The following is a 24,152-nucleotide window of genomic DNA, read 5'->3' as shown; positions in this document are numbered from 1 at the left end:
GACGATCCTTTAGAACAGAGATGAGGAGGAATTTCTTCAGCCAGAGAGTGGTGAATGTGTGGAACTCTTTGCCGCAGAAGGCTGTGGAGGCCGGGTCATTGAGTGTCTTTAAGACAGAGATAGATAGGTTCTTGATTAATAAGGGGATCAGGGGTTATGGGGAAAAGGCAGGAGAATGGGGATGAGAAAAATACCAGCCATGATTGAATGGCGGAGCAGACTCGATGGGCCGAGTGGCCTCATTCTGCTCCTATGTCTTATAACTTGCGGGTGTAAATAAATGCTTACGCCACACTGGGGTTACAATGTCTTTCATGTCCTGTCCTTCGCCCACCCTTCCCACACATCCAGGCCTGGGAGAGACTGGAGAAAGCTGAGCACGAACGGGAGCTGGCCTTGAGAACCGAGCTCATTCGACAGGAGAAACTAGAACAACTTGCCCACCGCTTTGACCGGAAGGCCGCCATGAGGGAGACCTGGCTGAGTGAAAACCAGCGCCTCGTTTCACAGGTAAGCAGAGGTGGACGCACTCCCATGTCTATAACTTTGTACCAATACAAGGGGAAGCGCCTCAACAACAGGCGGAGCACTTGTGTACTACACGGCCTCCGGATTAGGGCTCTGAGGACATACCAAATATTCGTCACGTCAGAAAGCCACTTGGCCAGACAAATCTCCATCCCAGCTTCTGCCTTCTCACCACATCCCCTTTAAAGTTTATTTATCAGTCACAAGTAAGGCTTACATGGCAATGAAGTTACTGCGAAATTCCCCTCGTCGCCACACTCCGGCGCCTGTCTCCGGTCAACGCACCCTGACCAGCACGTCTTTCGGGACTGTGGGAGGAAACCAGAGCACCCGGAGGAAACCCACGCAGACACGGGGAGAACGTGCAGACTCCGCACAGACAGTGACCCAAGCCGGGAATTGAACCCGGTCCCTTCTGGGACCAACTCAAACATAAACAACTCATTAACTCTTTACTGAACTTTACCTCGAACCCCCGAACATCAATTTTCAACTGAACTTTAACTCTTAAACTGCACTTTAACTCTAACTGAACATCAACTTTAACTATTTAACTGGAAATAGATACTACAGAGTTTAGGAAAACCCTGGCCAAGAAATATCCTCGATGTAGCATCTATCTCCTCCTTCTCTGAAGCACCCTTCAGGGTACAAGTCTTGTTGCGACGGTTGGTCTCTTCGAGTTATCGCTGCCAAACAAAGGACCTACATGTCCTTTTATCCACAGTTCTCCACTCGCTCCCGGAAGATTCTCTATCATCCAGCCCACTGTGCCACCTGAAACCGATCACATGGCTTGAACATCCAGTGAAATTACTTTTGAACGAAAGCATGACATTTAGTTCAAACTGCATGCTCCACACATAGCAGCCATAAAACTCAGAGCGACAATGTCTCAGTTAATGTAAACAACTTCCCTTATCTGGGAAGCTTCAGATCACAGTTCCCAGACCGGAGCAACTTTACGACCTGCGTGTGGTTCTAATCGATAAGTTGACCAAAATTCCCAGCATGCTTCGCTCTCAGCCAGAACAGCCATTTTAGAGCCACAATTGCCATGTTGGTTGGTAAATCATTGTTGTCGCTGTTCTTTCTCCATCCACAGTCGCAATACAGGGTAAGTGCTTCAACAACGGGTGGAGTACTTGTGTACCACACAACCTCCAGATTCAGGCTCTGAGGACAACAGCCATACCAAAATCTGTCGGATCAAAAAGCCACTTGGCCAGACACATCTCTGCGTTTGACTGATCTCAGTCCCGGTTTCTCCCTTCTCACCACAGCCCCTCTCCTCCTGGAACTTTATTAACATCTGCCTTGAGTTGGTGACACAGTGGTTAGCACTGCTGCTTCACAGTGCCGGGAACCCGGGTTCGATTCCCGGCTCGGGTCACTGTCTGTGCGGAGTTTGCACGTTCTCCCCGTGTTTGCGTGGGTTTCCTCCGGGTGCTCCGATTTCCTCCCACAGTCCAAAGATGCGCGGGTTAGGTGGATTGGCCATGCTAAATTGCCCCTTAGTGTCAGGGGGATTAGCTAGGGTAAATACATGGGGTTACGGGGATAGGGAATTGGTGGGATAGCTATTGGTGCAGACTTGATGGGCTGAATGGCCTCCTTCTGCCCTGAAGGGATTCTATGACTAAATGACTCTATGACGTGCTGGTTAAGTGAATTGGCCGTGCTAAATTCTCCCTCAGTGTACCCAAACAGGCGCCAGAGTGCGGCAATTAGGGGATTTTCACAGTAACTTCATTGCAGTGTTAATGTAAGCCTACTCGTGACACTAATAAATAAACTTTTATACTATCTAATTCATCATTCCCTAGTAATCCCCTTTTTCTAAAGTTCAAAGTATATTTATTATTGTCACATGTAGGCTTACATTAACACTGCAGTGAAAATCCCCTAGTTGCCACACTCTGGCGCCTGTTCGGGTTACACTGAGGGAGAATTTAGCACGGCCCAATGCACCCTAACCAGCACGTCTTTCAGACTGTGGGAGGAAACCGGAGCAACCGGAGGAAACCCACGCAGACACGGGGAGAGAGAACGTGCAAACTCCACACAGACAGTGACCCAAAGCCGGGAATTGAACCCGGGTCCCTGGCGCTGTGAGGCAGCAGTGCGAACCCACTCGTACTCAATGCATAATTTAACAAAGGTACAGGAGGAGGGGGGTGCTGTGGTGAGAAGATGGAAGCTGAAACTGAGGTCAGTCAAACGCAGAGATTCGTCTGGCTAAAGATAAACAAAGTCCTTAATCATTCCTGTGAACCTTAAATTCCTGATACCCAGAGTCGTTGCAGTTCATTGTCTGTGTACCCTCTCGAGGCCACTAAAATCCTTGCTGTGACGTTTATGTGGCTATTAACCTCTGCCCAAGGGAGTGACTCACTCCCAAATTCCACGCACAATGACACCACATGCATTGCTGATAAGAAGAACCCAAACCCACTCCCCCTGAAACACTGAAAATCCAAAATAGAGACAGCGTCCTTGTCAGCATTTGAAAGCAATAAGATTAAACATAGAACAGTACAGCACAGAGCAGGCCCTTCGGCCCACGATGTTGTGCCGAGCTTTATCAGAAACCAAGATCAAGCTATCCCACTCCCTATCATCCTGGCGTGCTCCATGTGCCTATCCAATAACCACTTAAATGTTCCTCAAGTGTCTGACTCCACTATCCCTGAAAGTTGGCACCCAGGTTGATAGGGTTGTTAAGAAGGCGTACGGTGTGTTAGCTTTTATTGGGAGAGGGATTGAGTTTCGGAGCCAGGAGGTCATGCTGCAACTGTACAAAACTCTGGTGCGGCCGCGTTTGGAGTATTGCGTACAGTTCTGGTCGCCGCGTTATAGGAAAGATGTGGAAGTGTTGGAAAGGGTGCAGAGGAGATTTACCAGGATGTTGCCTGGTATGGTGGGAAAATCGTATGAGGAAAGACTGAGGGGCTTGAGGTTGTTTTCGTTCGAGAGAAGAAGGTTAAGAGGTGACTTAAAAGAGGCATACAAGATGATCAGAGGATTAGATAGGGTGGATAGTGAGAGCCTTTTTCCTCGGATGGTGATGGCTAGCATGAGGGGACATAGCTTTAAATTGAGGGGTGAGAGATATAGGACAGATGTTAAAGGTAGGTTCTTTACTCAGAGAGAAGGAAGGGTGTGGAATGCCCTGCCTGCAGCAGTAGTGGACTCATCAACATTAAGAGCATTCAAATGGTTATTGGATAAACATATGGATGATATTGGAATAGTGTAGATTAGAGAGGCTTTAGATTGGTTCCGCTGGTCGGCGCAACATCGAGGGCCGAAGGGCCTGTACTGCGCTGTAATGTTCTATGTTCTATGTACGATCACAGCAGGCAGTCCATTCCACACCCCAACCACTCACTGAGTAAAGAACCTACCTTGGACATTTATGAGTGTCACAGGTAAGGCTTACATTAACACTGCAATGAAGTTGCTGTGAAAAAATCCCCTAGTCACCACGCTCCGCGCCTGTTCGGGTAACATTGAGGGAAAATTTAGCACGGCCCAATGCACCCTAACCGGCACGTCTTTCAGGACTGTGGGAGGCAACCGGAGCACCCGGAGGAAACCCACGCAGACATTGGGGGGAGAACGTGCAGACTCCACACGGACAGTGATCCAAAGCCGGGAATCGAACCCGGGTCCCTGGCGCTGTGAGGCAGCAGTCCACATAGAGTACATAGGGGCAAAGGAAAGGAGGGGGTGCGGAATATAGTGTTATAGTCATAGAACACAGAACATACAAAGCAGAAAGAGATCATTCAGTCCATCGAGCCTGCACCGACCACAATCCCACCCAAATCCCTATAACCCCATGCATTTATCTCAGCTAGTCCCCCTGACACTAAGGGACAATTTATCATGGCCAATCCACCTAACCCACACATTGGGCCGGCACGGTAGCACAGTGGTTAGCGCTGCTGCTTCACAGCTCCAGGGACCTGGGTTCGATTCCCGGCTCTGGTCACTGTCTGTGTGGAGTTTGCACATTCTCCTCGTGTCTGCGTGGGTTTCCTCCGGGTGCTCCGGTTTCCTCCCACAGTCCGAAAGATGCGCGGGTTAGGTTGATTGGCCACGCTAAAATTGCCCCTTAGTGTCCTGAGATGCGTAGGTTAGAGGGATTAGTGGGCAGAATATGTAGGGATATGGGGGTAGGGCCTGTGTGGGATTGTGGTCGGTGCAGACTCAGTGGCCCGAATGGCCTCTTTCTGTACTGTCGGGATTCTATGATCTTTGGACTGTGGGAAGAAATCGGAGCACCCGGAGGAAGACCACGCAGACACGGGGGGAGAACGTGCAGACTTCACACAGACAGTGACCCAAGCCGGGAGTCGAACCCGGGTCCCTGGCGCTGTGAAGCAGCAGTGCTAACCCACTGTGCGCCCGTTATCGGAGTAGGCCTCACCACTCATAAGAACATAAGAAATAGGAGCAGGAGTAGGCCATCTAGCCCCTCGAGCCTGCCCCGCCATTCAATACGATCATGGCTGATCAGGATTGTTCGGATTCACTCGCAGTTTTGTTCTATGAGACATCCAGTACTGCCTTGTTTTGTGGCTCAGAGTCGCAGGCAAAGTACTTCCTTTATCCTTCCTTAAATATTATGACTTACAATCAGCGGTTGTTTATTAGCAGATTGTACATTAGCTGGCAACACTTCACAGGGTTGCTGTTAAAGAGGAGAGATCTCGCTGTGACCTGACACTTCTGGTTATATAGATCCTGCAGGTTCTCTCAGCACAGCGCCGGTGGTAAACCAATCCCCACCAGTATCCATAGAGGACCGTGGAAAACCCAGGGCAGCACGGCAACACAGTGGATCATACAAACCCTCCAGTGCAAAAAGAGGCCATTCGCCCCATCGAGTCTGCACCGACCACAATCCCACCCAGGCCCTATCCCTGCAATCCCACATATTTACCCTGCTCATCCCCCTGACACTAAGGGGCAATTTAGCATGGTGTAACCCGCACATCTTTGGACTGTGGGAGGAAACCGGAGCGCCCGGAGGAAACCCACGCAGACACGGGGAGAAGGTGCAGACTCCACACAGGCATTAACCCGAGGCCGGAATTGAACCTGGGTCCCTGCAGCTATGAGGCAGCCGTGCTAACACACTGTGCCACCGTGCCGCCCACAGTGCGGGTCAGCACTGCTGCCTCACAGCGCCAGGGACCCGGCCTCGATTCCCAGCTTGGGTCACTGTCTGTGCGGAGTCTGCACGTTCTCCCCAGTGTCTCCGGGTGCTCCGGTTTCCTCCCACAGTCCGAAAGACGTGCTGGTTAGGGCGCTAAATTCTCCCTCAGTGTAACCCGAACAGGTGCCGGAGTGTGGGCGACTGGGGGATTTTCACAGTCACTTCATTGCAGTGTTAATGTAAGACTACTTGTGACACCAATAAATAATCTTTAACCAGTCAAATATGCCGAGGTCAACGTGCCAACGCCCCCAGCTAAACATGTCGAAGGGAATAAGTAAACTCCCAGTTAAACGCAGAGGGCATTGTGCCAATCCTGTATAAAAGTGTGGGTGGATAATAAACTTGTTCCCATGACACGCAGGCTGAGCAAACCAGCTGGAGAAAGTCACGCTTCATAATGCAGCCAGGCTATCAGAAATTCCATTCAATGTCTTTGCAAACCATGCTGCCTTTGTGAACCCGAGGGTATCCATATATCCGATATCCATGCCCCAACTCTATTCGTTTCAAGTTGATCTTGATCTACACCCTAGTTATGACTGTAACACTACATTTTTACAGATGCGCCACAGAAAGCATTCTTTCTGGTTGTATCACAGCTTGGTATGGGGCTCCTGCTCTGCCCAAGACCACAAAGAAACTACAAAAGGTCGCGAATGTAGCCCAATCCCATCACGCAAACCAGCCTCCCATCCATTGACTCTGTCTACACTTCCCGCTGCCTCGGGGAAAAGCAGCCAGCATAATTAAGGACCCCCACGCACCCCCGGACATTCTCTCTTCCACCTTCTTCCGTCGGGAAAAAGATACAAAAGTCTGAGGACACGTACCAACCGACTCAAGAACAGCTTCTTCCCTGCTGCTGTCAGACTTTTGAATGGACCTACCTCGCATTAAGTTGATCTTTCTCTGCACCCTAGATATGACTGTAACAGTACATTCTGCACCCTCTCCTTTCCTTCTCTATGAACGGTATGCTTTGTCTGTATAGCGCGCAGGAAACAATACTTTTCACTGTATGTTAATACATGTGACAATAATAAATCAAATCAGAAGCCTTGGTGGTGAAACGATAAGAGGATTTCTGTCATTTAGAACCATGACACGATTCTACTGGCTATTCGAGCCAGAGGAAATCTTAATGATTGCGTTCACTGCTTTTCCATATGTCAAACCCAAGTCTTTCTCCCCTCCTTCATTTGAGAGCGAGTTCACAATTGTTATACAGACAAAGCATACCGTTCATAGAGAAGGAAAGGAGAGAGTGCAGAATGTAGTGTTACAGTCATAGCTAGGGTGTAGAGAAAGATCAACTTAATGCGAGGTAGGTCCATTCAAATGTCTGACAGCAGCAGGGAAGAAGCTGTCCTTGAATTGGTTGGGACGTGACCTCCGACTTTTCTATCTTTTTCTCGACGGAAGAAGGTGGAAGAGAGAATGTCCGGGGTGCGTGTGAGAGAAAGGGAGAGAGCGTGTCTGTGTGTGTGTGAGAGAGAGAGATTTGACTTGATTTGATTTATTATTGTGACATGTATTAACATACAGCTATACAGACAAAGCGTACCATTCGTAGAGAAGGAAACGCGAGAGTGCAGAATGTAGTGTTACAGTGGGTTGGAAGCTCTTTTCTGCTCCACTGCCGTGACTTCACCAGGAAGACGGCAACCTTGATGAAGCGCACACACACACACACTGGGATTTGCCTCTGGTGACCTTCTGGTAACAAAGTGGGGAGTGGCTCCAACAACTTCCCAGTCGAAGCTGCAGGCACTGGAAGCTCGTGCTGCATACTTGGCTCAACAAGTAAGAAGGCAAATGGAATTTTATCCTTCATTGCCAGAGAGATGGAGTTTAAAAGCAGGGAGGTTATGTTGCAGCCGTATAAGGTGCTGGTGAGGCCACACTTATAAGACCATAAGACATAGGAGCAGAATTAGGCCACTCGGCCCATCGAGTCTGTTCCGCCATTCAATCATGGCTGATATTTTTCTCATCCCCATTCTCCTGCCTTCTCCCCATAACCCCTGATCCCCTTATTAATCAAGAACCTATCTATCTCTGTCTTAAAGACACTCAATGACCCGGCCTCCACAGCCTTCTGCGGCAAAGAGTTCCACAGATTCCCCACTCTGAAGCAATTCCTCCTCATCTCTATTTTAAAGGATCGTCCCTTTAGCCTGAGGTTGTGCCCCCGGTTCTAGTTTTTCCTACTAGTGGAAACATCCTCTCCATGTCCACTCTATCCAGGCCTCGCAGTATCCTGTAAGTTTCAATAAGAACCCCCCTCATCCTTCTAAACTCCAACGAGTACAGACCCAGAGTCCTCAACCATTCCTCATACGACAAGCTCTTCATTCCAGGGATCATTCTTGTGAACCTCCTCTGGAGCACTGTGGAACCTGGGGTACTGTGGACAGTTTCCGTCTCCTTTTTGAGAAAGGATATACCGACACTGGAGGGGGTGCAGAGGAGATTCACTAGATTGATTCCGGAGTTGAGAGGGTTGGCTTATGAGGAGAGACTGAGTAGACTGGGGCTACACTCATTGGAATTCAGAAGAATGAGGGGAGATCTTATAGAAACATATAAGATTGTGAAGGGAATAGATAAGATAGAAGCAGGGAAGTTGTTTCCACTGGCGGGTGAAGCTAGAACTAGGGGGCATGGCCTCAAAATAAGGAGGAGCAGATTTAGGACTGAGTTGAGGAGGAACCTCTTCACACAAAGGGTTGTGAATCTGTGGAATTCCCTGCCCAGTGAAGCAGTTGAGGCTACCTCATTGAATGTTTTTAAGGCAAGGATGGATCTTTGAACAGTAAAGGAATTAAGGGTTATGGTGAGCGGGCGGGTAAGTGGAGCTGAGTCCAGGAAAAGATCAGCCATAATCTTATTGAATGGCAGAGCAGGCTCGAGGGGCCAGATGGCCTACTCCTGCTCCTAGTTCTTAACGCATGCCGCACGCAGTGGGAGACAGAAAATCCTACCTAACGCTTCGAGTCCAATATGACTCTTCAGAACGCTATTTTGATTTGATTTATTATTGTCACATGTATTGGGATACAGTGAAAAGTATTGTCTCTGGCGTGCTATACAGACAAAGCATACCGTTCATAGAGAAGGAAAGGAGAGAGTGCAGAATGTAGTGTTACAGTCATAGCTAGGGTGTAGAGAAAGATCAACTTAATGCAAGGTAGGTCCATTCAAAAGTCTGACAGCAGCAGGGAAGAAGCTGTTCTTGAGTCGGTCGGTGCGTGACCTCAGACTTTTGTATCTTTTTCCCGACGGAAGAAGGTGGAAGGGAGAATGTCCGGGGTGCGTGGGGTCCTTAATTATGCTGGCTGCTTTTCCCCGAGGCAGCGGGAAGTGTAGACGGAGACAATGGATGGGAGGCTGGTTTGCGTGATGGGACTGGGCTACATTCACGCCCCTTTGTAGTTCCTTGCGGTCTTGGGCAGAGCAGGAGCCCCATACCAAGCTGTGATACAACCAGAAAGAATGCTTCCTATGGTGCATCAGTAAAAGTTGGTGAGAGTCGTAGCTGACGTGCCAAATTTCCTTAGTCTTCTGAGAAAGTAGAGGCGTTGGTGGGGCTTTCTTAACTATAGTGTCGGCATGGGGGGACCAGGACAGGTTGTTGGTGATGTGGACACCTGGAACCTTGAAGCTCTCGACCCTTTCTACTTCGTCCCTGTTGATGTAGACAGCGGCATGCTCTCCTTTACGCTCCCTGAAGTCGATGACAATCTCCTTCGTTTTGTTGACATTGAGGGAGAGATTATTGTCGCTGCACCAGTTCACCAGATTCTCTATCTCATTCCTGTACTCTATCTCGTCATTGTTTGAGAATCTGACCCACCTACAGTGGTGTCGTCAGCAAACCTGAAAATCACATTGGAGGGGAATTTGGCCGCACAGTGGAGCTGAATCCACTAGAAGATCAGCCGTGATCTTATTGAATGGCGGAGCAGGCTCGAGGGGCCGGATGGCCTACTCCTGCTCCTAGTTCTTATGTTCTGAACAGTTGCTGTGGACAGAGGAACAAGTGATCCAGACCTTTTGCTACTTTAGTAACGGCTGCTGCAGCTTTGGAATGCGCCGTTGCTGATTGTTCTAAAGTTGTTGGTTTGATTTACAGAAACCTTTGTGGTCATCGGGAGGTGAATAATGCACTCTCTTTTTCCTTTGGCACGGTGGCACAGTGGGTTAGCGCTGCTGCCTCACAGCGCCAGAGACCCGGGTTCGATTCCCGGCTTGGGTCACTGTCTGTGTGGAGTCTGCACGTTCTCCCCCCCCGTGTCTGCGTGGGTTTCCTCCGGGCGCTCCGGATTCCTCCCACAGTCTGAAAGACGTGCTGGTTAGGGTGCATTGACCTGAACAGGCGCCGGAGTGTGGCGACTAGGGGAATTTCACAGTAACTCCCTTGCAGTGTTAATGTAAGCCTTAGTTGTGACTTTAGTTTGGTGGCAGACTTAAACACTGGAATTATGCAGCATTTAAAAGGGACAGGTTGAACTTTGGAAACTTAACTTGGTTGATACCGATGGAATATTTCTCTTGGTGATTTGATTTATTATTGTCACGTGTTAGTATACAGTGAAAAGTATTGTTTCTTGCGCGCGATACAGACAAAGCATACCGTTCATAGAGAAGGAAAGGAGAGGGTGCAGAATGTAGCGTTACAGTCATAGCTAGGGTGGAGAGAAAGATCAACTTAATGCGAGGTAGGTCCATTCAAAAGTCTGACAGCAGCAGGGAAGAAGCTGTTCTTGAGTCGGTCGGTACGTGACCTCAGACTTTTGTACCTTTTTCCCGACGGAAGAAGGTGGAAGAGAGAATGTCCGGGGGTGCGCGGGGTCCTTAATTATGCTGGCTGCTTTTCCCCGAGGCAGCGGGAAGTGTAGACAGAGTCAATGGACGGGAGATAACTGGAACTCGAGGTCGCAGGGGAATTTCACAGTAACTTCATTGCAGTGTTAATGTCAGCCTTACTTGCGGCTAATAAATAAACTTTAAAAAATAACTTCATTTTAAAACAATAAGGGCTCTCCCATTTGGGGCGGAGATGAGAATTATTTTTCTCTGAAGGTCGTTAGTGTTTGGCATTCTCTTTCCCCAGAGACCAATGGAGTTTTTTCTTAGGTTTTTATTTATTAGTGTCACGAGTCGGCTTACATTAACACCGCAGTGAAGTCACTGTGAAAATCCCCTTGTCGCCACACTCCGGCGCCTGTTTGGGTTACACTGAGGGAGAATTTAGCACGGCCGATGCACCCTAACCAGCACGTCTTTCTGGACTGTGGGAGGAAAATGGAGCACCCGGATCAAACCCACGCAGACACGGATGCCGGAGTTTTACCGCCACGCCCACCCATGAATCGGGGCGGGCAAGGCTCGCAGAACGGAGATTCTCCGTTGGCCTCGGGTGGGATTTTATGAGCCTCGCCCAATAGCTCCGGGAGAGAACGTGCAGACTCCGCACAGACAGTGACCCGAGCCGGGAATCGAACCCGGGTCCCTGGCGCAGTGAGGCGGCAGTGCTAACCCAACTGTGCCACCGTGCCGCCCCAATGGAGGCTGGGTTGTTGAATATTTTTTGAGGCTGAGTTTGGTTTCCTTGCTAATCAAGAATCCAATGTCATAAGTGGTGGACAGAGAAGTAGAGTTGAGGGCACAAATAGATCTACCATGATTTTATTGAAGGCTTCGAGGGACTGACCTCGCTGCTGCTGCTAACTTGTGTGTTCTTATGGGTTGTACCATTCACTCCAGCCTGAAACTTGGGCCTGTCTTTTCTCTTTCCCACACTAATTGCTGCTTCCTCTGGCACTTTCTGTTTTTGCTTGAAACAGCTTGCAGTCGGAAGGAGAGTAAAGCTCCTGTTTCTATTTCCCAACCCGATTCTCCCACAGAAACGTTGGTGGCGAAACGAAACTAGGATTTCTGCCAATTAGTACCCTGGCACGATTCTACTGGCTATGTGAGCCAGAGGAAATCTTAATGACTGCATTCAACATGTTTCTGTAGATGAAACCAAGTCTTTTCACCCTCCTTCATTTGAGATTTGAGTAACAATTTTTATGGGTCTCCTGACATCAGGGGGAGGGGAAGTGTGTTGATGTTTGGGGTGCAAACCCTTGGTCAGCCCATAGAAACATGGAAGATAGGAGCAGGAGGAGGCCATTCGGCCCTTCGAGCCTGCTCCCCCATTCATCACCATCATGGCTGATCGTCCAACTCAATACCCTAATCCTGCTTTCTCCCCATAACCTTTGATCCCGTTCGCCCCAAGTGCTATATCCAGCCGCCTCTTGAATACATTCAATGTTTTGGCATCAACTCCTTCCTGTGGGAATGAATTCCACAGGCTCACCGGGTGAAGAAATGTCTCCTCACCTCCGTCCTAAATAGTCTACCCCGAATCCTCAGACTGTGACCCCCTGGTTCTGGACTCCCCCCACCATCGGGAACATCCTCCCTGCATCTACCCTGTCTAGTCCTGTTAGAATTTTATAAGTTTCCATGAGATCCCCCTCCCCCAATTCTTCTGAACTCCAGTGAAAACAATCCTAACCGAGTCAATCTCGCCTCATACATCAGTCCCGCCCTCCCCGGATTCAGCCTGGTAAACCTTCGCTGCGCTCCCTCGAGAGCAAGAACATCCTTCCTCAGATAAGGAGACCAAAACTGCGCACAATACTCCAGGTGTGACCTCACTAAGGCCCTGTATAATTGCAACAACACATCCCTGCTCCTGTATTCGAATTCTTTCAATATCATAAAATCCTACAGTGCAGAAGGAGGCCATTCAGCCCATCGAGTCTGCACCGACTGCGATCCCATGTAGGCCCTATCCCCATAACCCCATGCAGCTACCCGAGCTAATCCCCCTGACACTAAGGGGCAATTTAGCATGGCCAATCCACCTAACCTGCACATCTTTGGACACTAAGGGGTAATTTAGCATGGCCAATCCACCTAACCCACACATCTTTGGACACTAAGAGGTAATTTAGCATGGCCAATCCACCTAACCCGCACATCTTTGGACACTAAGATGTAATTTAGCACGGCCAATCCACCTAACCCGCACATCTTTGGACACTAAGGGGTAATTTAGCATGGCCAATCCACCTAACCCACACATCTTTGGACACTAAGAGGTAATTTAGCATGGCCAATCCACCTAACCCGGTACATCTTTGGACTGTGGGAGGAAAAAAACCGGAGCACCCGGAGGAAACCCATGCGGACAAGGGGAGAACGTGCAAACTCCACACAGACAGTGACCCAAGCCGGGAATGGAACCCGGGTCCCTGACGCTGTGAGGGCGCAGTGCTAACCACTGTGCCACCGTGCCGCCCCAAATATGAAGGCCAACATACCATTTTCCTTCCTTACTGCCTGCTGCACCTGCATGATGGTGGGCGAGTCTGTACCTTTTTGAGTCTTGTTGAAAAAAGAATCATGCTGTTGAAGCTTTGTGTCTTGCACTCATCAGGACTGACGCAAGAATGCCAAATTTCAGAGGGAGCAATAATTTAACTGGCATGAGAATTATTGCTCCCTTAGAAATTTGGTATTCTTGCATTTGTCCTAACAAGTGCAAGATGAAAAGCTTCAACAGGATGTCTCTTTATATTCAGCAGTACACAAAGGGTGGAGACTCGTGGAAATTGACAACTGATTCATCAAGTCCGATGGCATCATGACTAATGTTATAATCCAGGTCAGAAACTCCAAAGTGTTTTATGAGGTCTGCCTGGATCGTAAGTTTTGCACTTTGAATTTGGCTAGGGGTAAACATGAGATGTTTCATTCAGGTATGATTCAAATGACCCATTAGGGAGCTTTTACCAAGCAAAGTTGATTTAAGAATATAGTTAGAACATAAGAAATAGGAGCAGGAGTAGGCCATCTAGCCCCTCGAGCCTGCCCCGCCATTCAATAAGATCATGGCTGATCTGAAGTGGATCAGTTCCACTTACCCGCCTGCTCCCCATCACCCTTAATTCCCTTACCGATCAGGAATCCATCTATCCGTGACTTAAACATATTCAACGAGGTAGCCTCCACCACTTCAGTGGGCAGAGAATTCCAGAGATTCACCACCCTCTGAGAGAAGAAGTTCCTCCTCAACTCTGTCCTAAACTGACCCCCCTCTATTTTGAGGCTGTGCCCTCTAGTTCTGGTTCTGGTCCCTCTAGTTAACATGTATGGTCAGAAAATTAGCAAGAACTTTTATCAATTACAAACAAGAAAAAATAACAACTATGATATTGTGTAAACCTTAACAACTAAACACTGTCCCAACCAAACAAACCTCCTTATAAACATACTGTGTGCGGCACGGTGGCACAGTGGGTTAGCACTGCTGCCTCACAGTGCCAGGAACCCGGATTCAATTCCTGGCTCGGGTCACTGTCTGCGCAGAGTCTGCACGTTCTCCCCCTGTGTCTGCGTGGGTTTCCTCCGGGTGCTCCGGTTTCCTCCCACAGTCCAGAAGACGTGCTGGTTAGGGTGCTAAATTCTCCCTCAGTGTAACCCGAACAGGCGCTTGAGTGTGTGGCGACTAGGGGATTTTCACAGTAACTTCATTGCAGTGTTAATGTAAGCCTTACTTGCGACACGAATAAATAAACTTTACTCCTGCCACAGCTCCCCAAAAAGAAGGGGGAACAGCCCGAACCAAAAACAAAGTCGAAAAGAAACTTAAAACAATCAAACCAAAAGGTGATTATCAGGGTCGATAATACACCCCAGCCCCTGTGCGGTGCCCAGCGGTCACGGAAGGCGTCAACTGTGCCCGTGGACACTACATGCTCCCTCTCCAGGGACGCCTGGCCACGAATGTAGCCGCGGTAGAGGTAGGACTCATCAGGCAGTTCATACTCTAGCAAGCCAACATCGTTAGACTGGCTGAAGTCATCACACTTGCAAACTGCAGAGAACATGATTTTAAAAAAAATAATTTCTTAAAGGCACAGTAGCGTCAGACTAATCGCTTCCCGATATTTTTGTTTGAATTGACCTTATCCCTGCTTCATGTTTTCAGGACAATTTTGGAATTGACCTGGCCGCGGTGGAGGCCGCCACGAGAAAGCACGAGGCCATCGAGACGGACATCAACGCCTACAACGAGCGCGTGCAGGCGGTGGTGGCGGTGGCCAAGGAGCTGGAGGCCGAGCGTTACTACGACATCAAGCGCATCGCCGTCCGGAAGGACAATGTCATCAGGCTGTGGGACTACCTGCGGGAACTGCTGCACGAACGCCGAGAGCGACTCATGAGGAACCTCGAGCTGCAGAAGATGTTCCAGGAGATGCTGCACATCGTGGACTGGATGGAGGACATGAAGGTTGGTGGTGACGTGCAGATCGTCTTCTTACTGCGCACTTCACAAGGCCCAGGGCGTAAACTCCAAGGTATATTATGCAGTTAGCCTCGTCCCCCAAATTCTGCATTCTTAACATTCATTCGTGGGACATGGGCGTCGCTGGCTGGGCCCAGCATTTATTGCCCATCCCTAGTTGCCCCTTGGAGGGCAGTTGAGAGTCAACCACATTGCTGTGGCTCTGGAGTCACATGTAGGCCAGACCAGGTAAGGACGGCAGATTTCCTTCCCTAAAGGACATTAGTGAACCAGATGGGTTTTTCCGACAATGGGTCATCAGTAGATTCTTAATTCCAGATTTTTTTTATTGAATTCAAATTCCACCATCTGCCGTGGCGGGATTCGAACCCAGGTCCCCCTAGAACATTAGCTGAGTTTCTGGATTAATAGTCCAGCAATAATTCCACTCAGCCAGCGCCTCCCCTCGATGGGATATAATGAGTGGTTATAATGATGAGAAGGAATTTCTTCAGCCAGAGGGTGGTGAATCTATTGAATTCGTTGCCACGGAGGAGTCCGGGTCATTGAGTGTCTTTAAGGCAGGAGATGGATAGATTCCTGATTAATAAGGGGATCAAAGGTTACGGGGAAAAGGCAGGAGAATGGGGGTTGGGAAACTTATCAACCATGATTGAATGGCGGAGCAGACTCGATGGGGCGAGTGGCCTCATTCTGCTCCTGGATCTTATGGTGCTATTACCAGGATGCCACCATCTCCCCCGGGGAGACATTAGGTGAGAATTGGTTTGGGCTCGGATGTGACGGCTGGCAACTCCTTCGGTCCCAAGTTTATAAATGAAGAACAGCCACCTGAGAGGCGGGAGAGAGGACAGAGAGATGGCCAATCCACCTAACCTACACATCTTTGGACACTGAGGGGCAATTTAGCATGGCCAATCCATCTAACCTGCACATCTTGGGACAAATAGGGGCAATTTCGCATGGCCAATCCACCTAACCTACACATCTTTGGACACTAAGGGGCAATTTAGCATGGCCAATCCATCTAACCTACACATCTTTGGACGCGAAGGGGCAATTTAGCATGGCCAATCCACCTGCCCTGCACATCTTTGGACACTAAGGGGCAATTTAGCATGACCAATCCACCTAACCCGCACATCTTTGGACACTAAGGGACAATTTAGCATGGCCAATCCACCTAACCCGCACATCCTTGGACACTGAGAGGCAATTTAGCATGGCCAATCCATCTAACCTACACATCTTTGGACACTAAGGGGCAATATAGCATGGCCAATCCACCTGCCCTGCACATCTTTGGACACTAAGGGGCAATTTAGCATGACCAATCCACCTAACCCACACATCTTTCGACACTAAGGGGCAATTTAGCATGGCCAATCCACCTAACCTGCACATCTTTGGACACTAAGGGGCAATTTAGCATGACCAATCCACCTAACCCACACATCTTTCGACACTAAGGGGCAATTTAGCATGGCCAATCCACCTAACCTGCACATCTTTGAACACTAAGGGGCAATTTAGCATGGCCAATCCACCTAACCTGCACATCTTTGGACATTAAGGGGCAATTTAGCATGGCCAATCCACCTAACCTGCACATCTTTGGACGCTAAGGGGCAATTTAGCATGGCCAATCCACTTAACCTACACATCTTGGGATACTAAGTGGGCAATTTAGCATGGCTGATCCACCTAACCCGCGCATCTTTGGTCACTGAGGGGCAATTTCGCATGGCCAATCCACCTAACCCACACATCTTTGGACCCTAAGGGGCAATTTAGCATGGCCAATCCACCTAACCTACACATGTTGGGACACTAAGGGGCAATATAGCATGGCCAATCCATCTAACCTACACATCTTTGGACACGAGGGGGCAATTTAGCATGGCCAATCCACCTGCCCTGCACATCTTTGGACACTAAGGGGCAATTTAGCATGACCAATCCACCTAACCCACACATCTTTCGACACTAAGGGGCAATTTAGCATGGCCAATCCACCTAACCTGCACATCTTTGGACACTAAGGGGCAATTTAGCATGACCAATCCACCTAACCCACACATCTTTCGACACTAAGGGGCAATTTAGCATGGCCAATCCACCTAACCTGCACATCTTTGAACACTAAGGGGCAATTTAGCATGGCCAATCCACCTAACCTGCACATCTTTGGACATTAAGGGGCAATTTAGCATGGCCAATCCACCTAACCTGCACATCTTTGGACGCTAAGGGGCAATTTAGCATGGCCAATCCACTTAACCTACACATCTTGGGATACTAAGTGGGCAATTTAGCATGGCTGATCCACCTAACCCGCGCATCTTTGGTCACTGAGGGGCAATTTAGCATGGCCAATCCACCTAACCTACACATGTTGGGACACTAAGTGGGCGAGCCGATGCAACCATTGTTAGTTTTCTGTCCCCTGTTTTATGTATTCACTTCATTGGCCACAGGTAATGTTTGGGTACCAGTACACTCGAGGACACCGACACTGCTTTGTAATGGTGTAGAAGTGCCGGTAACGTGATAACCCAGCTGCAGACTGTTAGCGCGGTCACTCACCTCGTGGCTATGATGCTGAGCCTTGTGTCCGAATGTTTCTTTCAGAGTCGCCTGCAGTCACAAGACTACGGCAAACACCTGCACGGCGTGGAGGACCTGCTACAGACTCACACGCTGGTGGAGGCGGATATCGCAGTCCAGGCAGAACGGGTTAAAACAGTCAACACCGGCGCTCAGAAATTCATTACCAGTGAGGAAGGTAAGGACAGCGTGTGCTTAGCACCTCGCACTCCTCAGAAGCAGCACCGTTTGATTCGTGTGATTCAAGTGGAACAGTTTAACTTAAAGTGGAACGGGGCGGCATGATGGCACAGTGGGTTAACACTGCTGCCTCACAGCGCCAGGGACCCGGTTCGATTCCCAGCTCGGGTCACTGTCTGTGCGGAGCCTGCAGAGTGGTGAATCTGTGGAACTCTTTGCCGCAGAAGGCTGTGGAGGCCGGGTCATTGAGCGTCTTTAAGACAGAGATAGATAGGTTCTTGATAAATAAGTGGATCAGGAGTTATGGGGGAAAGGCAGGAGAATGGGGATGAGAAAAATATCAGCCATGATTGAATAGTGGAGCAGACTCGATGGGCCGAGTGGCCTAATTCTGCTCCTAGGTCTTATGGTCTTATGCACGTTCTCCCCGTGTCTACGTGGGTTTTCTCCGGGTGCTCCAGTTTCCTCCCACAGTTCGAAAGATGTACTGGGTTAGGGTGCATTGGCCGTGCTAAATTACCCCTTAGTGTCCAAAGATGTGCAGCTTAGGTGGATTGGCCATGCTAAATTGTCCCTTGGTGTCAGGGGAACTAGCAGGGTAAATATGTGGGGCTACGGGGATAGGGCCTGGGTGGGATTGTGGTCGGTGCAGACTCAACGGGCCGAATGGCCTCCTTCTGCACTGCAGGGATTCTACGAACTGAAAGTGGAACAGTGGGGTGGCACGCTGGTTAGCACTGCTGCCTCACAGCGCCAGGGACCCGGGTTCGATTCCCGGCTTGGGTCACTGTCTGTGTGGAGTTTGCGCATTCTCCCCCCGTGTCTGCGTGGGTTTCCTCCGGGTGCTCCGGTTTCCTCCCACAGTCCAAAGATATGCTGGTTAGGGTGCTAAATTCTCCCTCAGTGTTACCCGAACAGGCGCCGGAGTGTGGCGACTAGGGGATTTTCACAGTAACTTCATTGCAGTGTTAATGTAAGCCTTACTTGTGACACAAATAAATAAACTTGCACCTATTATTAGGGACACGGACAGAGTGGATAATCAGAAGCTTTTTCCCCAGGGTGGAAGAGTCAATTACTAGGGGGACACAGGTTTAAGGTGCGAGGGGCAAAGTTTAAAGGAGATGTACGAGGCAAGTTTTTTACGTAGAGGGTGGTGGGTGCCTGGAACTCGCTGCCGGGGGAGGTAGTGGAAGCGGATACGATAGTGACTTTTAAGGGGCGTCCGGACAAATACATGAATAGGATGGGAATAGAGGGATACGGTCCCCGGAAGGGTAGGGGGTTTTAGTTCAGACGGGCAACATGGTCGGTGCAGGCTTGGAGAGCTTGTTCCTGTGCTGTAATTTTCTTTGATGTGGAGATGCCGGTGTTGGACTGGGGTGGGGCGCAGTAAGAAGTCTCACAACACCAGGTTAAAGTTCACCAGGTTTATTTGGAATCACGAGCTTTCGGAGCGCTGCTCCTTCATCAGGTGAGTGGAGAGGTAGGTTTCACAAACACGGCATATACAGACAGGCACAATTGCAAGATAATGGTTGCAATGCGAGTCTTCACAGGCAATCAAGTCTTTACAGGTGCGGACAGTGCGAGTGGAGAGAGGGATAATCATAGGTTACCTGTAAAGACTCGCATTCCAACCATTATCTTGCAATTGTGTCTCTGTCTATATCTGCCGTGTTTGTGAACCCAACTCTCCAATCACCTGAGGAAGGAGCAGCGCTCCAAAAGCTCGTGATTCCAAATAAACCTGTTGGACTTTAACCTGGTGTGGTAAGACTTCTTACTGTGCCCACCCCAGTCCAACGCCGGCAACTCCACATCAAGGTTAAAGCGCAACAGGTTTATTTGGAACCACGAGCTTTCGGAGCGCTGCTCCTTCATCAGGTGAGTCTGATGCGAGTCTCACTCACCTGTTGAAGGGCACAATAAGAAGTCTCACAACCACCAGGTTAAAGTCCCAACAGGTTTATTTGGAATCACGAGCTTTCGGAGCGCCGCTCCTTCATCAGGTGAGTGGAGAGGTAGGTTCACAAACACGGCATGTATAGACAGAGACACAATTGCAAGATAATGGTTGGAATGCGAGTCTTTACAGGTACCTACACCTGTAAAAACTTGATTACCTGTAAAGACTCGCATTCCAACCATTATCTTGCAATTGTGCCTCTGTCTGTATATGCCGTGTTTGTGAAACCCAACTCTCCGCTCACCTGATGAAGGAGCGGCGCTCCGAAAGCTCGTGATTCCAAATAAACCCGTTGGACTTTAACCTGGTGATTGTGAGACTTCTTACCCTAATTTTCTTTGTTCTTTATTTATACTTGGAGTAAACTCTCTGCTTCCCCCGCTAGGTTACAAACCCTGCGACCCTCAGATTGTCCAAGACCGCGTCACGCACTTGGATCTGAGTTACCAGGAGCTGTGCAAACTTGCAGCAGAGCGGCGTGCCAAGCTCGAGGAGTCCCGGCGCCTCTGGAAGTTTTTCTGGGAGATGGGCGAGGAGGAGTCCTGGATCCGGGAGAAAGAGCAGATCATGTCATCGGAAGACTACGGAAAGGACCTGACCAACGTCATGTTGCTCATCAGCAAGCACAACTCGTTCAAGGACGAGATGAGTGGCCGCAGCGGCCCCCTGCAGCAGACGATAAGAGAGGGAGAGGGGCTGATCCAAGAGGGGCACTTTGGAGCCAGCGCGGTCAAGGAGAAGATTGGGGACATTCGGGGGCTGTGGGCACACCTGGAAGAGCTGGCCGCCCTGCGGGAGCAGAGGTTGAACGAGATCCTCAATCTCTACCAATTCCAGTCCGATGCCAACGACATTGAGGCCTGGATCCTTGACACCCTGCGGCTTGCCACCAGTGGGGACATCGGGCACGACCAGTACTCCACGCAGACACTGGCCAAGAAGCACAAGGACGTGGAGGAGGAGATCCACAACCACCGGCCCGCCATCGACGCCTTGCACGAGCAAGCCCGCGGCTTGCCCGCCGACTTTGCCCAGTCCCCGGAGGTGGACGGCAGGCTGCCCGCCATCGAGCAGAGGTACGAGGAGCTGGTGGGCCTGGCCCAGCAGCGGAAGCAGACCCTGCAGGACACCCTGGCGCTCTACAAGATGTTCAGCGAGGCGGATGCCTGCACGCTTTGGATTGACGAGAAGGAGCACTGGCTGAACACCATGGAGATCCCGGACAAACTCGAGGACCTGGAGGTCGTCCAGCACAGGTAGGGCAGCCAGGGGCGATCTACTTGTTCAACTCAACCAACAACTCCAGTGAATCCGGAGCACGAACGTACGGAGGAGCTTCGCAATTCCGAGCAGAAGGAGGCAAATCCATCCCTTCCAACCCCCTCCGCCATCCAAACACATCCTGCAGTGGTTCACAGCGCTGCCTCACATCCTTTCCCATCCTCCTGCTCTCTCTCTCTCTCTCTCTCTCCCCCTCCTGCTCTCTCTCTCTCTCTCTCCCCCATGCTCTCTCTCTCTCTCTCCCCCCGTGCTCTCTCTCCCTCTCTCTCTCTCCCCCGTGCTCTCTCTCTCTCTCTCCCCCGTGCTCTCTCTCTCTCTCCCCCGTGCTCTCTCTCTCTCCCCCATGCTCTCTCTCTCTCTCCCCCCCGTGCTCTCTCTCTCTCTCCCCCGTGCTCTCTCTCTCTCTCTCTCCCCCATGCTCTCTCTCTCTCCCCCCCGTGCTCTCTCTCTCTCTCCCCCGTGCTCTCTCTCTCCCTCTCTATCACCCCTGCTTTCTCTCTCTCTCTCCTCCGTGCTCTCTCTCTCTCACTCCCCCGTGCTCTCTCTCTCTCTCTCTCTCTCTCCCCCGTGCGCTCTCTCTCTCTCCCCCGTGCTCTCTCTCTCTCTCTCTCTCCCCCGTGCTCTCTCTCTCTCTCTCCCCCGTGCTTTCTCTCACCCCCTCGTGCTCTCTCTCACCCCCGTGCTCTCTCTCTCTCTCTCTCCCCCATGCTCTCTCTCTCTCTCTCACCCCCGTGCTCTCTCTCTCTCCCCCCCATGCTCTCTCTCTCTCTCTCTCTCACTCTCCCCTGTGCTCTCTCTCTCTCTCTCCCCCGCTCTCTCTCTCTCTCCCCCGTGCACTCTCTCTCACCCCGTGCTCTCTCTCTCTCTCTCCCCCGTGCTCTCTCTCTCTCTCCCCGTGCTCTCTCTCCCTCTCTCTCTCTCCCCCGAGCTCGCTCTCTCTCTCTCCCCCGTGCTCTCTCTCTCTCTCCCCCCCGTGCTCTCTCTCTCTCCCCCGTGCTCTCTCTCTCTCTCCCCCCCGTGCTCTCTCTCTCTCCCCCGTGCTCTATCTCCCTCTCTATCAACCCCGCTCTCTCTCTCCTCCGTGCGCTCTCTCTCTCTCTCTCTCTCCCCCGTGCGCTCTCTCTCTCTCTCTCCTCCGTGCTCTCTCTCTCTCTCTCCTCTCTCTCTCTCACCCGCATGCTCTCTCTCTCTGTCTCTCCCCCGTGCTCTCTCTCTCTCTCTCCCATGCTCTCTCTCTCTCTCTCTCTCCCCCGTGCTCTCTCTCTCTCTCTCCCCCGTGCTCTCTCTCTCTCTTCCCCGTGCTCTCTCTCTCTCCCCCGTGCTCTCTCTCCCTCTCTATCAACCCCGCTCTCTCTCTCTCTCTCCTCCGTGCGCTCTCTCTCTCTCTCTCTCTCCCCCGTGCGCTCTCTCTCTCTCTCTCCTCCGTGCTCTCTCTCTCTCTCTCTCCCCCGTGCGTCTCTCTCTCTCTCTCCCCCGTGCTCTCTCTCTCCCCCGTGCGCTCTCTCTCTCTCCCCCCGTGCTCTCTCTCTCTCTCCTCCCCCGTGCGCTCTCTCTCTCTCTCTCTCTCTCCTCCGTGCGCGCTCTCTCTCTCTCTCTCTCTCCCCTGTGCGCTCTCTCTCTCCTCCGTGCTCTCTCTCTCTCTCCCCCGTGCGCTCTCTCTCTCTCTCCCCGTGCTCTCTCTCTCTCCCCCGTGCTCTCTCTCTCTCTCTCCCCCGTGCTCTCTTCTCTCTCTCCCCCGTGCGCTCTCTCTCTCTCTCCCCCGTGCTCTCTCTCTCTCTCTCCCCCGTGCTCTCTCTCTCTCTCTCTCCCCCGTGCTCTCTCTCTCTCTCTCCCCCGTGCTCTCTCTCTCTCTTCCCCCGGGTCTCTCTCTCTCTCTCCCCCGTGCTCTCTCTCTCTCTCTCTCCCTGTGCTCTCTCTCTCTCTCGCTCTCCCCCGTGCTCTCTCTCTCCCCCGTGCTCTCTCTCTCTCTCCCCCGTGCTCTCTCTCTCTCTCCCCCGTGCTCTCTCTCTCTCTCCCCCGTGCTCTCTCTCTCCCCCGCGCTCTCTCTCTCTCTCTCTCCCCCGTGCTCTCTCTCTCACTCTCTCTCTCTCTCTCTCTCTCTCCCCCCGTGCTCTCTCTCTCTCTCTCCCCCGTGCTCTCTCTCTCTCCCCCGTGCTCTCTCTCACTCTTTCTCTCTCCCTCTCTCTCTCTCCCCCGTGCTCTCTCTCCCCCGTGCTCTCTCTCTCTCTCACTCTCTCTCTCTCTCCCCGTGCTCTCTCTCTCTCTCTCCCCCGTGCTCTCTCTCTCTCTCTCTCTCTCCTCCGTGCTCTCTCTCTCTCTCTCCCCCGTGCTCTCTCTCTCTCTCCCCCATGCTCTCTCTCTCTCTCTCCCCTGTGCCTCTCTCTCTCTCTCCCCCGTGCTCTCTCTCTCTCTCCCCGTGCTCTCTCTCTCTCTCCCCTGTGCTCTCTCTCTCTCCCCCGCGCTCTCTCTCTCTCTCCCCCACGCTCTCTCTCTCTCTCTCCCCCGCGCTCTCTCTCTCTCTCTCTCCCCCCGTGCTCTCTCTCTCTCTCTCTCCTCCGTGCTCTCTCTCTCTCTCTCCCCCGTGCTCTCTCTCTCTCTCTCCCCCCATGCTCTCTCTCTCTCTCTCTCTCTCTCTCTCCCCCGTGCTCTCTCTCTCTCTCCCCGTGCGCTCTCTCTCTCTCTCCCCGTGCTCTCTCTCTCTCTCTCTCCCCGTGCTCTCTCTCTCTCATCCCCGTGCTCTCTCTGTCAACCCTGTGCTCTCTCGCTCTCTCTCGCCCTCGTTCTCTCTGTCTCGTGCTTTCTCTCTCGTCCCCTTGCATTTTCTCTCTCGTCCCCGTGCCCTCTCTCGCTATCTCTCTTATGCTATCTCTCTCTCTCTCTCACGCTCTCACTGGCCCCCCTCTCTCTTGCTCTATCTCCTCCTTTAAGTTGCTCCTTAACACCTACCCCATTGGATAAACTTTGATCACCTGTCACAATTTCGTTTT

At 51.1% G+C, this 24,152-nt stretch overlaps 1 protein-coding gene across 2 annotated transcripts in view; it reads left to right on the top strand.

The window, feature by feature from the left end:
- sptbn2 (spectrin, beta, non-erythrocytic 2) overlaps window positions 1-24,152 on the top strand; it is a 249,750-nt gene that overhangs the window by 140,691 nt on the left and 84,907 nt on the right. For both annotated transcript variants that reach the window (XM_078200926.1, XM_078200925.1), the window contains exons 10-13: window positions 352-510; window positions 14,811-15,113; window positions 17,760-17,913; window positions 20,270-21,140. In XM_078200926.1, the coding sequence (XP_078057052.1) occupies window positions 352-510; window positions 14,811-15,113; window positions 17,760-17,913; window positions 20,270-21,140 (1,487 nt within the window). The remainder of the gene's footprint in view (window positions 1-351; window positions 511-14,810; window positions 15,114-17,759; window positions 17,914-20,269; window positions 21,141-24,152) is intronic.

Source organism: Mustelus asterias, chromosome 33 (genome assembly GCF_964213995.1).
Source record: "Mustelus asterias chromosome 33, sMusAst1.hap1.1, whole genome shotgun sequence".
Lineage (NCBI taxonomy): Eukaryota > Metazoa > Chordata > Chondrichthyes > Carcharhiniformes > Triakidae > Mustelus > Mustelus asterias.
This window is presented reverse-complemented; position numbering and strand designations above follow the sequence as displayed.